Here is a 15716-nt window from a genome sequence, read left to right as displayed (position 1 = left end):
AGCTGTGTGACCGACAAACAAATGACTTAACATCTCTGACCCTTGGCTTTCTCATCTGACTGTAAGAGGCAGATGAGAGAGTGGATTGAGGGCTCTACTTCTGAATCAGAAAGAGCCTCAGACTCTTGTTGACTGAGTGACCTTGCAAGAGTCACTTCACTTTTCGATGCTCTTCCATAACTATCTAAAAGGGTAAAGTGCAGGGCAGTTCTCAACATAGATGAAATAATAGGTCCACACCCCACTCCCCTGAATGCCCCAACAGGATATATGCTACCTGCTTCTTGGGGTCATTGTGAGGAAGGTAAACTTTAAAGAAAAGTAAGTAGGGGCGGCTAGGTGGCACAGTGTATAGAGCACTGGCCCTGGAGTCAGGAGTACCTGAGTTCAAGTCCAGCCTCAGTCACTTAATAATTCCCCAACTGTGTGGCCTTGGGCAAGCCCTTAACCCCATTTGCCTTGCAAAAAAAAAAAAAACCTAAAAAAAAGAAAGAAAAGTGAGTGAAAGTGGGTGGCAATTCTAATTCTTCTAATGGAGGGGGGGGGGGGTCCTTGATGAAAAAAAAATAAGGGAATGTTTAGGAGTCCATTTTAGGTTTTCAGATATATGTGTTTATGGGGGTGCTGGAAATTACTCCTTGTTTAGAGTAATTCATTCCCCTCCTCTTCTTACACCACCTGCCCCTAGATAATTTTGCTATTAAATGACTGGGTGACAGAAGAGATAAAATGATATCACTTCTGTGATTTCCCATTTCTTTTGTCGTGAAAAAATTTACTTCTACAGTACAGGTTAGGGGCAGCTAGCTGGTGCAGTGAATAGAGCACTCTGGAGTCAGGAGGACCTGAGTTCAAACCCCACCTTAGACACTTAATAATTACCTGGCTGTGTGACCTTGGGCAAGTCACTTAACTCCATTACGCTGCCAAAAAAAAGAGATTCAGGTTAGTAGGAGCCCAAATTTGAAGATTACAATGACTTTTGAGAGTCATTTTTGAGAGTCATTTACTCTTCATTCTGTCTGGTCAAGGAAAGAAATTATGAAAATGTGTTTGGTAATTAGTAAGACAGTGGACAGTACAAATTTAATTTCAACTTAGGGTCAGCATTCTAAATGGGGATTAGGGACAAAGACCTCTGGGAAGAAGAGAGAGCATCTATTCAAATTCTGTTGAACCTAGTGGACAGAGCTAGGGTGGAGTAGAAAAGTGGATTTCATCTCCTGATCAGGAAAAGCTTATCACTGAGGAAGTAGAATGTACTACCTTGGTAGACAGTGAGTTCTCCATCAGAAAAGTTTCCTGATACTGGATAACATCTCACGGATGTTGTTCCTATTTGAGTAGCATTATTACCTCGGAGGTTCCTTCCTACCTTAAGATTGTATACATAGAACCATAGCTCTGGAGCTGGAAGTGACTTCAGAAGTTTTCTAATCCAGTTCATTTTTTAGTGAGAGAAACTAATGCTCAGGGAGATGAGATGAGTTACCCACAGTCAGGTGTGGTCAGAGGTAGGATTTGAACGCAGGATCCCTGATTCCAGAGCTCATGCTCACTTCACTATATAACATGATTGTGAAAGTTCATGACTTGGGTTGAAGACATTTGAACAAAAAGAGGGTTGTAAGATCACACAGGGTTATTGATATTTGAATTACCATCATATGATTAGCCTCCCCAACTTTTAAAAAGAAACTAGTTGGAATGCACATTAACTGTGAGTAGATATTTATTGAGCTAGTGCAAAGAATTCAGTAGCTTGAAATGAAATGTTCCTATAATATATGTATATATATGTATACATTTATAAATTCAATTGATCTTTCCTATATTTCCCTGAAATGCTTGGGAGGATTTATATCTACACACACTCATACATAAATACATATATACACACACTTGAATAACCTACTGAAAGAATTAATATTCATCTGTCGTCAAGAAGCAAATTTGAACTACTGGGAGATTCAATGCCAGTGAAGATGACAGTGACAGAGCCTTAGTACCCTACTTCAGTAATGCTGCTGTTGTTCAGTTGTGTCTGACTCTTTAGATTCCATTTTCCTCAGTTATTGAGTCTTTTTTTTTTTAGATTTTTGCAAGGCAAATGGGGTTAAGTGGCTTGCCCGAGGCCACACAGCTAGGTAATTATTAAGTGTCTGAGACCAGATTTGAACCCGTACTCCTGACTCCAGGGTCGGTGCCCTATCATCTGCTGTGCAACCTAGCTGCTCCAATTCAGTCATTTTTCTATCCAGTCTGACTCTTCATGCCACCATTTGAGATTTTTCTTGGCAAAGATATGGGAGTGGTTTGCTATTTTGTTCTCCAGTTCATTTTACAGATGAAGGATCTGAAGGAACAAGGGTTATATGACATGCCCAGGGTCATAAGAGTTTCAGGCTAGATTTGAACTCATAAAGATGAGTCTTCTTGACTCCTGGCTCAACACTCTATCCACTATCCACTATGCCATCTAACTGCCACCTCTCTCAATGGCATTAACTAGTAATGTTGAGATGGGAAATCTGTGATGCAGAGGGAAAATAATTAATATTATTTATTTTTCATTTCCTTATGACAAATGTGGTTCAATTCAACTTGTAATAGTATTTCATAGTTCACTTTGCACTGATAGTAATTGTTCACTTAAGAACTTGAGATTTTAATTTATCCTGGGATTTAGAACTAGTAGGTCTTTATAGATCACTGACTCTAGAAGACCTTAACCTTGAGTATGAAATCTGTTTATGTGTGTGTATGTTATTTGTAGATAAATATATTTATATATTAATATGTATAACAAAATAGAGGTATAAAAACCAATTATATTGAAATAATGATTAAAATATAAAATTTGTATATGTACAAATTTGTATATATTTAGATAAAATATATACATTTTTGGTATATATAAATGTATTTATTAATGTGTATACATAATTATATACTGGGTGTCAAAGATTTAAAAAAAATCAAAATTCACCCAGCTTTAAATATATAACAATATATATATTAATGTGTATATATAAATTTATTTATTAATATGCATATATTTGTGCATATCCATAACAAAGTAAAACTGTTTATAAAAGAAGTCAGTTAAATTGAAATAACTATTTAAAATATATAATTTTATACATATATAATTTCTCTGTATCGATAGATATAATAAATATGATTATAAAGGAAATAAATTATATTGAAATATATGAATTATATATTTATACATATGTATACAATACTATATACTGTGTCTATATAGTACTAAGTAATAGAGCTAAAATGTTACCCAAAGCTAACTCTCAGTCCTGTGCTTTTTTCAGTACTTTTGTTATTTTGGGGGGGCAGGCAATTTTGTGTTAGTTTTTAAAAAGCCCAACCTAATCATCAGTCCCTAAATCAATTCAAATTTGAAAATAAAAACTATATCCTATTCCTTAATCTTTTTTTTTAGTTTTTAGTTTTTTTGTTTTTGTTTTTGCAAGGCAATGGGGTTAAGTGGTTTGCCAAGGCCACACAGCTGGGTAATTATTAAGTGTCTGAGGTCGGATTTGAACTCAAGTACTCCTGATCCAGGGCCGATGCTCTATTCACTGCGCCACCTAGCTGGCCCCCATTCCTTAATCTTCAAAGGTATTATACAAGAAGTAATAATCCAAGTTACCTAGAAATACTTTCAGACCTGAGCTAATTCTAGCAATCATTACTGCAATCAGTGTTTTGTTGGAGCTGTCATAGCTTGTCTCAGGATAGGCAAACCTGGTTAAAATTTTAGTGATCTCAGAACAATGGTTTCTCCAATTTTATCCATTCTGTCATTTTATTTGAATACTTTTTGACTATTGGGTAAAAATGCAAAATAAGGCACATTATTGGTACAATGCACAGAATTATGGGTCTGGAGTCAGAAAGACCTTCCTCAGATACTTATTATCAGCATGACCCTGGTTTACTGATCCTCTCTCTCAGAATCAGTTTCTTCATCTGTCGCATGAGATTTTAATTATCTCTAAGATTTCTTCTAGTTTTGAATTTCTGACCCTAAAAAAAAGTCAGATAGATTGACATGCTACAGGAAGTTTGAATTTTTTTTTTTAATTTTTAGAAAACTTGGAAGAAATTTAGTTCTCATTTTAATGGAAGAATAATTTGTAGGAACAGATCTTAAAAGTCATCAAATTTAACCTTATCCTGTATAGGAACCTTCTTTATAAAATCCATGACATTTAGTCAGTCATTCAATATCCATTTAAAGGTTTTTGAACAAATGTCTCCTTCTTTGGATTGTTGAGAAGTTTTCTCTGGCATTCTGCATAAAATTGCCTCTTTGCATCTTCCATCTGTTGTTTTAGTGCTGTCCTTTGAGGACAAGGACACATCTAACTCATCTTCTGGATAATAGTCCTTCAAATACTTGAAAATAGCTTTCATGTCTTTCCTTATCCTTGTCTAAGCTGAACATCTCCAGTTTTTTTTTTATGATGGAGTTTTCAAGCTTTCATCCTGGTTTCCCTCTTCTGGACTTACTCTAGTTTAGCAGTATCTTTCCCAAAAGTTAGTGCCCAGAATCAATATTCCATATATGATCAGACCAGGGTGGAGTGCAAGCAGGACTGCCAGTTCCTCTATATTGTATATCACGTCTCAAAACATTCTAAATTTAATTTACCTTTTAATTTTTTCTCTCTTATATCAGATTGTTGATTCATAATGCACTTCTTCTCATCACTATACAGTCATTTCCATGGTATCTGACTCTTCATGATCCCATTTGGAATTTTCTTGGCAAAGATACTGGAAATGGTTTGCCATTTCCTTTTCCAACTCATTGTACTGATGAGGAAACAGAGACAATCATGGTTAAGTGACTTATCTAGGGTCACATAACTAGTAAGTATCTGAGGTTGGATTCATACTCAGGAAGATGAGTCTTCCTGATTCCAGGCCAGGTAGCCTATTCATTTTGACACCCAGCTGCCCCTTCTGTTGCCCAAGCTTTGATCTTTGCTTTAGAGTGATTAAAAGAGATCAGGCAACCCTGCAGTTAATTTTTATTTGTCTTTCTTCTAGATGGTACACAAGGAAACAAACTCAAGCTCTTGCTTCAAAAACGTGAAGGTAAATAGACTGAAATTTTCAAGTCTTGTATTCTTTGTGGGATTTAAGCATATCAAAGCAAAGTTGTGAATGCTCTCATGAGAGATGAGCTTTTGAAAAATCAAAAAATGTCTCTTCTCAGTCAGTTTGGAGGTGTCTGTATGTCATGTTATATTAGCTTAATAATCTTCCTGATAAATTGATAAAGGTTGTTCTTCTAGAAATCTGCCAGTGTGAACTCAGAAAAAAGGAACCACAATGGTTTCAGTTAATTGAATTTTGATTCTTTTTAAAACCATGGGACATTTTAGAATGTGTCTCTCTGAAATCAAGTATATTTTTTCTAGTTTATTGTTCTTTGAAGTGCAACAAAATTTCAATCTCATAAAATACTTAGAGAATACAGCTGTTCTGGTTAAAGATTAAATAGAAATTCCTTTTTGTCTTCAAATATTGTTATTGAAAATATTGTTAAATCATTAACTGGGAGCAATCTGAGAAATCATCTAGTCATATATTTTAAAACAATTAAAAAAGAAATAACATTAAGCAATATTTAGATTTAAATTAATTTCAATTCATCAAGTTTCACTATTTTTCAGTCTTTCCTGCTACATGTATTTTGTATCATCCTGACAATTCACTTTTCTTTCACTTTTCCTCCTATGTTCATAGGTAGTATTACATTCTTCTGTTTTTTTCTCCTTTTTATTTTTTCTTTAAATTCTTTCAAAATATTTCCCCCAGCTCTTCTTTGTATCCTTCATAATTGTCTGCTTACTTGATTTAATTATTCTGCTATGCCATAATATATTTAATTACATTCCTACTGTTGGACATATACTCAAAAATTTTATAAAAACAAGAACTATCTGCTCAAAGATTCTTATAAAAGTTATGTGTAATTAAAAAACAACATGAAGTAATCTTGATAAACATCAAAATTATTTCATATTTTTAATTACATATAACTATGCTTTTATGTCTTAGAAAATACAATATGGTGAAGGGTCATTTAATTTTTCATGTGTATAGCCACAGTGCTTGGAACATAGTAGAAGCAAAATAAATGTATACTGATTAATTGATAGTGGAACCTTTATTCTCTCATTCGGTGTCTTGCAATGCTTCTAGATCCAGAAACCTGCACTGCTATTGTGACCTTGGGAAGACCTCCCACATTCCTGGACTTGAATTTTCTTATCTATAAATCATTCTTTGAAGTTGTTCTTTTCAGATCTAAAAGTCTATATTTCTAGTTTTCTGGACATTAGTGATCTTTGTCCTGTAACATAAATATATCTGTAATGGAGATTGGCACTTAGTGGCACTTAGTGGCTTCTGTATGAATGGTACCATATAGAGTGATCTAGATATTTGCCAAACCCCCCTATTATAAATTAAAAAATTGGAATTGCAATTTTTATTTTTTGATATAGCTTAACTCCCTACAAGTTTCCTGAATTAATCTCTTTTCCAACTTCCATGTTTTGCAATTCTTAGTTCCCTTTAAATACTTTGTGTTCTCTACTATATGAAGTCTGTCTTCCCTCTAGTTAATTCATTCTTTCCCCTAGAACAACCCTTGCCATATACTTAAATTCTTGTTAAGTTGCATTGGATTGGGGTGGCTAGGTGGCGTAGTAGATAAAGTACTGGCCCTGGAGTCAGGAGTACCTGGATTCAAATCCGGTCTCAGACACTTAATAATTACCTAGCTGTGTGGCCTTGGGCAAGCCACTTAACCCCGTTTGCCTTACAAAAACCTAAAAAAAATAAATAAATTGCATTGGATTGAGTTTTTCCTCCCTTAGAAGAGAAGCATGTAAGCATTCTGTTTTTCATTCTGGGCCTCCAGAGTACTTGAGTAGGTCCCATACCTGTGACTGAAAGCTTCCATACTTGTCCTTCAAAGGGCTTTTTGTGCCCCAAAACTGAAGTGTAGCTCATTTTTGTTGAGTGAAGGTTTGTGGTCAAGCTTTGTTTCATGGTCCCCTGGGATCATTGGTGGAATAACATTTCTATCCAGGAATTGGGGAATTCCTGGACCCTGGAAGCTCTTCACAACTTCTCTAATTTGACCTCCAAAGAAATAGAACTTAAAAGACCAACAAGGAGTTGATAGTGCCATTTGTCATGAATTCTGAAGCTATATTTTTTTTATCATGGAAGGGTAGGAATGAAGTTGTGAAGGGGCTCTAAGGAAATTCGTGCTAAGAAAGGATAATAATCATGTCATATGGGGGGGGGGGGAATTGATCATTTTAGTATCTGATCCAACTAAGACAGAAGTTTCAGTAGATGAAAGCAAAGCAAAGGAATTTTTAAGCAGCATGAAACGCCAGAAACGCCAGCTGTGGGATCGAAGTCAGCCAGATGTACAGCAATGGTACCAGCAATTTCTCTACATGGGTTTTGATGAAACTGTAAGCATACTTTTTTTTTTTTAACCTGGGATGCTCTGCCTTCATATAGAGGATGGGGGTAAAGGAGAAAGAAGGTGCTGAGGATCCAGAATATAAATTATTGGTATATGTTGCTTTCAAAAAATAGTATCATTGATGTTTAATTTTTTTATATCAGACATTTTCTGTTATTCTTCTCTTCCTGTTTTCTGCACTTATAATTACTAGTCTTACAACAATATAAGACTGTCAATTGGAGCTTCTAGCCCCATATTAACTAAATTTGGTAACAGATGAATATTTTTGTACTAGTCTGCCTAGATCGAGAGGCACTGCCTTCCAGCACATCTGGGAGGAAGGTTTGCTGAGGTATGCATTTAACTTCATTGCCTGGACTTTGCCTGGATCTCCTGAGAGTATCTGGTCTCATGAACATGAAAAAGTCTTCCAACCCCACCACAAAAATGTCAAAACCAACAAAGTTGGGGCTATGGGATGGATGTGAGAATCGGAGAGGGAGAGAAATGACATTTAAAAGAAAACAGGCATTTATTCAGAGGGAGGTTTCCAGAAATGTTGTAGTAAAAGTAGGATTTTTAGTCCATCTACACCTAGTCCAGAGCTGTAGTTGAAAGATTTCCTAGGATAACATATGCATTCTCCTTATGTTTGTAAAATAAATACATAATATCTTCTATTTTAGAACTTTTTTGAATAATTGTAGTAGGGAAAAGTTAGAGATATGTTAAAAATCTTGGCTTCTCCTGGCTTCTGGAATATTTTAGTAGAGAATGAATTTACAAAAACAAATTCAATATCATTAGAGTTGTGAATATTATATACTGGATGGAAAATGCTATAAGATTTTTAGATGAAGTCTTCATAAGGAAAACTCTAGCTTGTGCTGCCAATGGAAGATGGAGGAAGAAGGAGAGTCATGGAACTGAATGAGCATTTCATGGGTGGTCTTTCTGAGTGGGGCCGCTGGAATTATTCAGTAGGATCTGACTCCCATTCTGGAATAGGTGGTTCAACTTGAGTACTCAGTAGGAATCATGAAAAAAATGCATTTTAAGACTAAATTTCAGTCTAAGCCTAGGAATGAGAAAAACAGGGATTGGGTTTAAATTGAAACAAGTGTATATAAAAAGGTAATTGTGAAAAAAAAAGTTGACAGAAAAGAAAAGATCATGAATATAGCAAAGTTAACTGAGAACAGTGTGGTGACACAGCAGATTGAACAATAATTATGGAGTCAGGAAAGACCTGAGTTCAAGTCTTGAATCAGATACTTTCAAGCTGTGTGATCCTGGATAAGTCATTTAACTCTGTCTCAGTTTCATCATCTGTCAAATAAGATGGAGAAGGAAATGGCAAACTGCTCCAGTATCTTTGCTGAGAATATTTCAGATGGGGTGATAGTCAGACATTACTGAAAAACAATTCAACAACAATCAAGAAAGATGAGACAAGAAAGAGCTCTATTTCTAGAACATCCCTGCATCCTTCCAGACATCCCTAAAAAGGCCACATAGAAAGCAACATACAATAAACTCACATTTACATTGCTTTTGAAAAGTCTAAGAAGAATGATACAGTGGAAGGAATATTGATTTCAGAATCAGAAAATTGGGCTCCACATTCCAGCCCCACCACTGTAACTTTGGGGTCAGTCATAACTTCTTTGGGTCTTAATCTCCTCCTCTACAAAATGAGGGTGTTGACCTTTAAAGTCCTCTAAGGTTCAGGATCTATTATTCTGTAATTAGGTTCCTAGGGAATTATGCCTAGTGTCCTTTACATAATTTCTATAATCTCTTTCAAGACCCCTCTCCAGTGACTTGAAATGCTATAAAGGTATCCTAATTCAACCTCTAATGATACCTTCCATATAAACCTGTTCCTTCTTGTTGTTCACTTGTTTCAGTTGTGTACAACTTTCAATGACCCCATTTGCGGTTTTCTTGGCAAAAATACTGGAATGGTTTGCTACCCCCTTCTCCAGCTCATTTGGCAGATGGGCAAACTGCAAACAGGGTGAAGTGAGTTGCTCAAGGTCACACAACTAGTGCGTGTCTGAGGCCAAATTTGAACCCAGAAAGATGAAACTTTCTCACTGTAGATCTGACATTTTATCTACTGTACCATCTAGCTACCCCAACTTATACCACAGTCCTGTCACTTGTTTGTATATAGAGGTCATAGAGAGAGAGAGAGATAAAAAAAAGTGCCATAGGATTTTTAAGAACAAGAACTCATTGATTTAAGGAATCCAGGAGAATTTCATAAAATATATGGTATTTGACAGGAATCTTGATGGGTAAATTGGATTTCAATAGGTAGAAATTAAAATTTCTCCTCTTCTAGGAAAAGGAAAAAGTAAACAAAAGCATGAAAGTGAGAAAATGGCAGGTCTTTTTTGAAAAACAATAAACAGAACAATTAAGGGGTATAAGGAATTAAATACAGTTTAAAAAACAGAACAGTTAAGGGGTGTAAGGGATCTGAGTTCAAATTCAGCCTCAAGACACTTAATACTTACTATCTGTGAGGTAAAGTAAGTCACTTAACCCTGAATTTCTTGTCAAAAAAAATGTAAAAAGAAAAATAATGAACAGAAATAGACTTTGATGAGAACACAGTATAATAGTAAGAAAAATAAATCTAGAAAAGGTGATTTGTACCTTATGTCACATAGAGGAGTAAGGACTAAGTATAATGGACAAGGGGGACCATTAAAGGTCCCCCTTTATTGGAGAACCACCATAATTCAAGAGAAAGAGAATTAAAATGGCATTCACAAGACATGGATTTTTCTTTGTATTTATCTTCCCAGCACTTAGCACACAGTGAGTGCTTAATAAATGCAAGTTGGCCTGCCTTGATCCTATTTCCTGAATTTCAGGAGAACCATATTTCTAAATTCAAAACAGGGTTTGTTCATGGTAAGTGATGACTCTTGATAAAATGATGGCAAAGAGTGAAGCCTTTACCTGCTTTGTCCTGGCTAGTAAAACATTTGGTGCTCATGGTAAAGTGTTTGATAAGAGGATTGAAGTTTCAAATCCAGCCTCTGCCACATATTAATTGTATAGACCTTGGCAAGTCATTTAGCTGCCTGAGGTCCCAGGAGCAAGTACTTACCTATATGGATAGAGGGAATTTACTGTTATATTGATGAAATGTATGTATTTAAAAAAAGTCAACTCAAGACTGGACTTAAAAATTGATCCTCATAGGAGACAATTTCAAAAATGCTGAAGTAATCTCCTTTTCAGATGGTTATTAATTACTTTTGAGCATAAGAATGAGTACTTTCAGTCATCAGTGCTGGCTTTTAAAATTCATCAGTGCTAAGTCTTTAAAATTAAAAATAATTAAAGGACTTTATTGGATAAAGTATCTGGAAGCAGTCACTAAATTTGAATGGGGGGTAGTTTTTTGAGGGGAAAGGAATTGGAAGGGGACATTTTTGTTACCTTGCAACTCAATATTCTTGATATTCTTTTTGATTCAGAAATTTGAAGATGATGTTACTTATTGGATAAACAGAGGCCGAGATGGCCACGACTACTATGGAGGCTACTACCAGCGTCATTATGATGAAGATGCAGCCATTGGGCCTCGGTATCCCCATGCCTTCAGGCATGGAGCCAGTGTCAACTACGATGACTACTGAGTGCCTTTTCTAATGCTCTGGATAAGGCATCAGGGTTTTGTTTGTTTGCTTTGTTTGTTAATTTGCCTCACAGGATTGTTGTGAGGATCTAAGCAATAATGTATATTTAAAGCAACTTACAAAACTGTAAGCACCATATACATGTGAGCTACTATTATTTCTGTTTTACTAGTGCATTTTGAAAAGATTTTGTTTCTTGTTATAAATTTAGTCCTGTTCAACAAAAAGAAATCTTGTCCATGTTCTCCTATAAGTCCAATACAGAGGTTTTACTCTGCATACTGGAGGACTTCTTCATTTTTTTCCTGTCATTGGGACGAAGAAATGAAATTATGTAGAAATTCTAATCAGTTTGATTAAAAAATAATTAAATTCATCAAAGCTGGTACAGAGAATTCTAAAAGTCTTAGGATAGTGTTTTAAGACCGCCCTAAGACTTTTGGAACACCCTGTGTATTAATTTTAAAGAAACAATAGCAATAGTGTTTGATTTGCTTCTGTGCTCCTATTTTTCACGTATATCTTTTATCATATTTTTATCATATTTTTAGTTTATATATATAAAATCATAATAAGTATATTGTTGTTCTTATATTGTATACTTCATTCTACATCTCTTTTGAATAGATGTTACCATGGTTTCATTCATATTTGTCACTTCTGAATGGCACAGTAATCCATTCTGATGTATATTCTAGCTTTTACTGTTTGCTTTATTTTAATCCACATATATCTTTCTCTTTATGACACTGATGCAATTATTAAAGAAAGCCATCTGAAGTCTGACAAAGATATGTATTGATATACTACATCTTATGCTAGAAATAAACTTTTGTTTAAAAATGCTTTTTGCTGCTCTCACTTGGTTAAAATCAAGTTTACTTTAATATTGATTACTTTGTCATGAATTCATTTAATATTTCAGAAGTTTCAGAGATGATTGTGGGATAGGCCAAGACTCTTTTGTTGCCAGTCTAGTGTCATTAGATTTCTCACATATGCTACCAAGTCTTCAACATAATACATTACATATAGGATATTGTAAGGGCAGATTCTTCACTTTAAAAGTTGACTTTAAATCCATACTATGCAATTTTTTGTGCTAGATATAATAGAATAAATACTGTACTATGTACTAAGGATGTGAATTAAAAAGAAAACAATAAAAAGGGGGCTGACATATAGAAATAACATATAGGAGAATAGTGGTCAGGTAGGGGCTCTTTGTTAAAGAATATTTTGGGGGTAGTTGAGTGAGAATATAGAGAAATATATTGATACACTCCATCTAAGAACAAGAACAAAACTGATTTGATCATGGTTCATGGTTCTACACCTGAAACACATTCTGGAGGAAAGAATACCTTAGATGGGCAATTGTCTGAGGAAACTATGGAGGAATTGTCGGGAGAGAGGAGAAAGTAAAAAGAAGCATAGCTGGGACTTTTTCTGACATAGTATTCTATGAAACTAATTTGCCAATCAGTTGAATGGAATGGGATGGAAAGGAATGGAATGTTTCTCTAGGTTGTGGTCTCTTTATGAATTGGAAAGTTGGTTGTGGAGGAAATAGTTGGGGGGGGGGGTCTGCAAACCCAAGTCTAATCATCATTGAAAAGATGGACATTTCCCAAAAAAGAGGTATTTCTAAAATGTTTCACCTCATTGCTTTATTGCTACTCTAATTTGACTTTTCCTAACTTTAAATATCCATTAATTTTTCCAGAATGATTTTTTTTATAAAATCTGAGATGATTCATTGTTTTTAGGCCTAGGCTCACATATAGCCCATGCTAGATATAGAATTAATAAATCTTAATGGATTAGAAAAGATGTCTGAAGAGTTTCCTTTAGTAATCTAATATCCTTTCTACCTTTAAATCTGTGATCCTAGCAAATGGGGAAAGGACAAGAAGATACAACATTCTCAATCATATTAATAAATAGTTAAAACAGATGGGGATGCTTTTTTCTATATATAGCTCCCAACCCAAGGAAATGGAAATACTGAATAAGGATTAAATGAGAATAAAAATCAATCTAATTTAGTTTCCTTTTTTTTCTTTTTTTAATGGAGATATAACAAAGGTTATACTAAATTTTGAAATTATGGATAGGGAACTGTTTTTAATACATATTTACATGTATTTATGTATACATATACACATGTGTGATTGTATATACATACATAGTTATATATAAATACAAACCAAATACTTTTATGACAATGCTTTTAGGAATATGAGCTACTGTTAGTGCAGATGCCAACGCATTCATTGACACACATGATCATTAGAAACTCATCGATTTAGAGCTAGAAGGAACCTTGCAGACCACTGAATTTGCAGTGCTCTCATTTTATTTATAAAGAAAATAAAGTGAAGAAGGGTTACTGACTTCCTCTAGGTTTCACAGTTTATAAGCATCTGTGGTGGGAAATAAACCCAGGGTTTTTTTTGACTCCATTGCCCTTTCCACTATAGCTTATTGCCTCTCTATGCCTTAGTAGATCATCCTCAAGAGTTGCTGTGGCTAAAAAATGCAATATCCTTTCCATAGCCAACTTGACTTTCTTATCTTTGTTAAGTTCATCCTCATTTCTGGGACACTTCTTTAAGTGTTGTCATAGAAATATGAGACAACCCTAGAGTTCACCATTTTTGCATAAGGAAATTTGCTGACAGAGATACTTCTGGAGAACTGGAGCAGGTAAATATTCTTTTTTGGTTATCATGGCCCATGACCAGCCAGGACAATAGGCTGTGCATTTTATTCCTTTGCTTCACAAAACTCACACTAGACCAATGGTGGTCCAAAGTTGAGAAGCAGTGTCTTTCTGGAGAAGTGATGAGTTGTATATCTAACCATGGAATGACTTCTTTTAAAAACTACTAGGTAGGGGGTGGCTAGGGGGTGCAGTGGATAGAGTACCAGCTCTGGAATCAGGAGTACCTGAGTTCAAATCTGGCCTCAGACACTTAATAATTACCTAGCTGTGTGGCCTTGGGCAAGCCATTTAACCCCATTGCCTTGCAAAAACCTAAAAAACAAAACAAAACAAAATACCTACTAAGTGGATCTTCCAATTGACTTTGGTACAGTCATGCTTTTATAAGAATACCAAGGGAATTGATAAAGGGTTGCCACATTATTCCAAAGTGCAAATCCTTCAGTTCAAAACATTCAAAACAACTTGGGAGTTTCCCTTATTATGCCCATTATAGAAAATAGACATGCATTCCACAACTTCTATTCTCAGAGTCCTTCAAGTTGGAAGGTTGACCCAGATCTTAGGTATTGTTGACACAGCCTTTGCTAACTCTGTTTCATTTTTTGCTACTCCTATTATTATTGAATTGTTTCTGTTGTATGTGACTTTGTGACCCTAATTGGGGATTTCTTGATAATGATATTGGAGTGGTTTATCATTTCTTCCTTTAGTTCTTTTTACAGATAAGGAAACTGATTAAAACAAGGTTAAGCCATTTGCCCAAGATCACACAGCTAGTAAATGTCAGAGATAGGATTTGAACTCAAGAAGGTAAATCTTCCTGACTTCAGTTCTAACTCTATCCACTGTTACCACCTAGCTGCCCATCTGCATACATACATCTGGCTTTATACTAGCACCTTGGTGGAGGTAAAACAACTGAATTTTAAATTTCAGCTTATATTTCAAATTATATGTCGTCAAGTAATTTTAAAACATTAAGAAATAGATTAGAAGATAAGGAAGAAGAAAGTAGGAGTAAAAACAAACAGAAAGGGAGGGTGGTGACTATGAGACAGAAATGACTATGAAGCAGGATACCAAGGAGATAGAAACTTTTTTTAGGATTAAGAGGGTGTCATAACCAATGATAGGAATTCTAACATGGTGGAAGGAATAAGCTATCTTGGTCAGAATATATACCACCACCAAAATGATATCATGCCCCTAGGATGGAGGCAGATCATTATGAAAATTCAGGTATGGAGTTACATTATCAGGGATTATAACAAGCCAATCACCTTCTCCATGACTTGCATTACTGTTCTAGGTGGGGAAAAAGTCAATGTTTGCACCTCCAACTCAATGTTCTCTTCCAAACTTCTCTAAAAGACCATGTTCTTTCCCTGGCATCTCTTGCTGGGTGTCATTGTTCACTGTCCTCTCTCCCCTCCACCTTTTATGCTTTCTTTAGTTCCTAGCAGATGGTGAATGCTTTTTATAGATTGATAAAGAGATCCTCTATAGCTTCACTTCCTATGATTCCTCATCTCTCATAATATAGCTCAGAGCAAAAGAAGCTGAGATTTTTGTGATGAGATCATTTTAGGTCACCTGCTTGGCCCAAAGGTGAGGATGATGATGATGATGTTTGTCCTTCATTCTTGAAGAAAACCATGACATTAGTGAGGTGATGCCATGACAAACATGTAAATTGGATTTGAGTTAAGGGGGTGCTGTGCTGAGTCACAAGTTCCACTTTCTCCTCTAGAGTCATCTGGATCCAGTGACCATATGAATTAGGAGGACTGGAGATGGC

At 35.3% G+C, this 15716-nt stretch overlaps 1 protein-coding gene across 1 annotated transcript in view; it reads left to right on the top strand.

The window, feature by feature from the left end:
* ECRG4 (ECRG4 augurin precursor) overlaps window positions 1-12037 on the top strand; it is a 67712-nt gene extending 55675 nt beyond the window's left edge. Inside the window, exons 3-5 of the mRNA XM_074192175.1 lie at window positions 5077-5124; window positions 7372-7529; window positions 11026-12037. Of these exons, the coding sequence (XP_074048276.1) occupies window positions 5077-5124; window positions 7372-7529; window positions 11026-11187 (368 nt within the window). The 3' untranslated portion in view covers window positions 11188-12037. The remainder of the gene's footprint in view (window positions 1-5076; window positions 5125-7371; window positions 7530-11025) is intronic.
* The last annotated feature ends 3679 nt before the right edge of the window (window positions 12038-15716 follow it).

The sequence above is a fragment of the Macrotis lagotis genome, chromosome 6 (assembly GCF_037893015.1).
Source record: "Macrotis lagotis isolate mMagLag1 chromosome 6, bilby.v1.9.chrom.fasta, whole genome shotgun sequence".
In the NCBI taxonomy this organism is placed as follows: Eukaryota; Metazoa; Chordata; class Mammalia; order Peramelemorphia; family Peramelidae; genus Macrotis; species Macrotis lagotis.
Note: the sequence above shows the minus strand (reverse complement) of the source record. Positions and strands in the feature narration are given on the sequence as shown.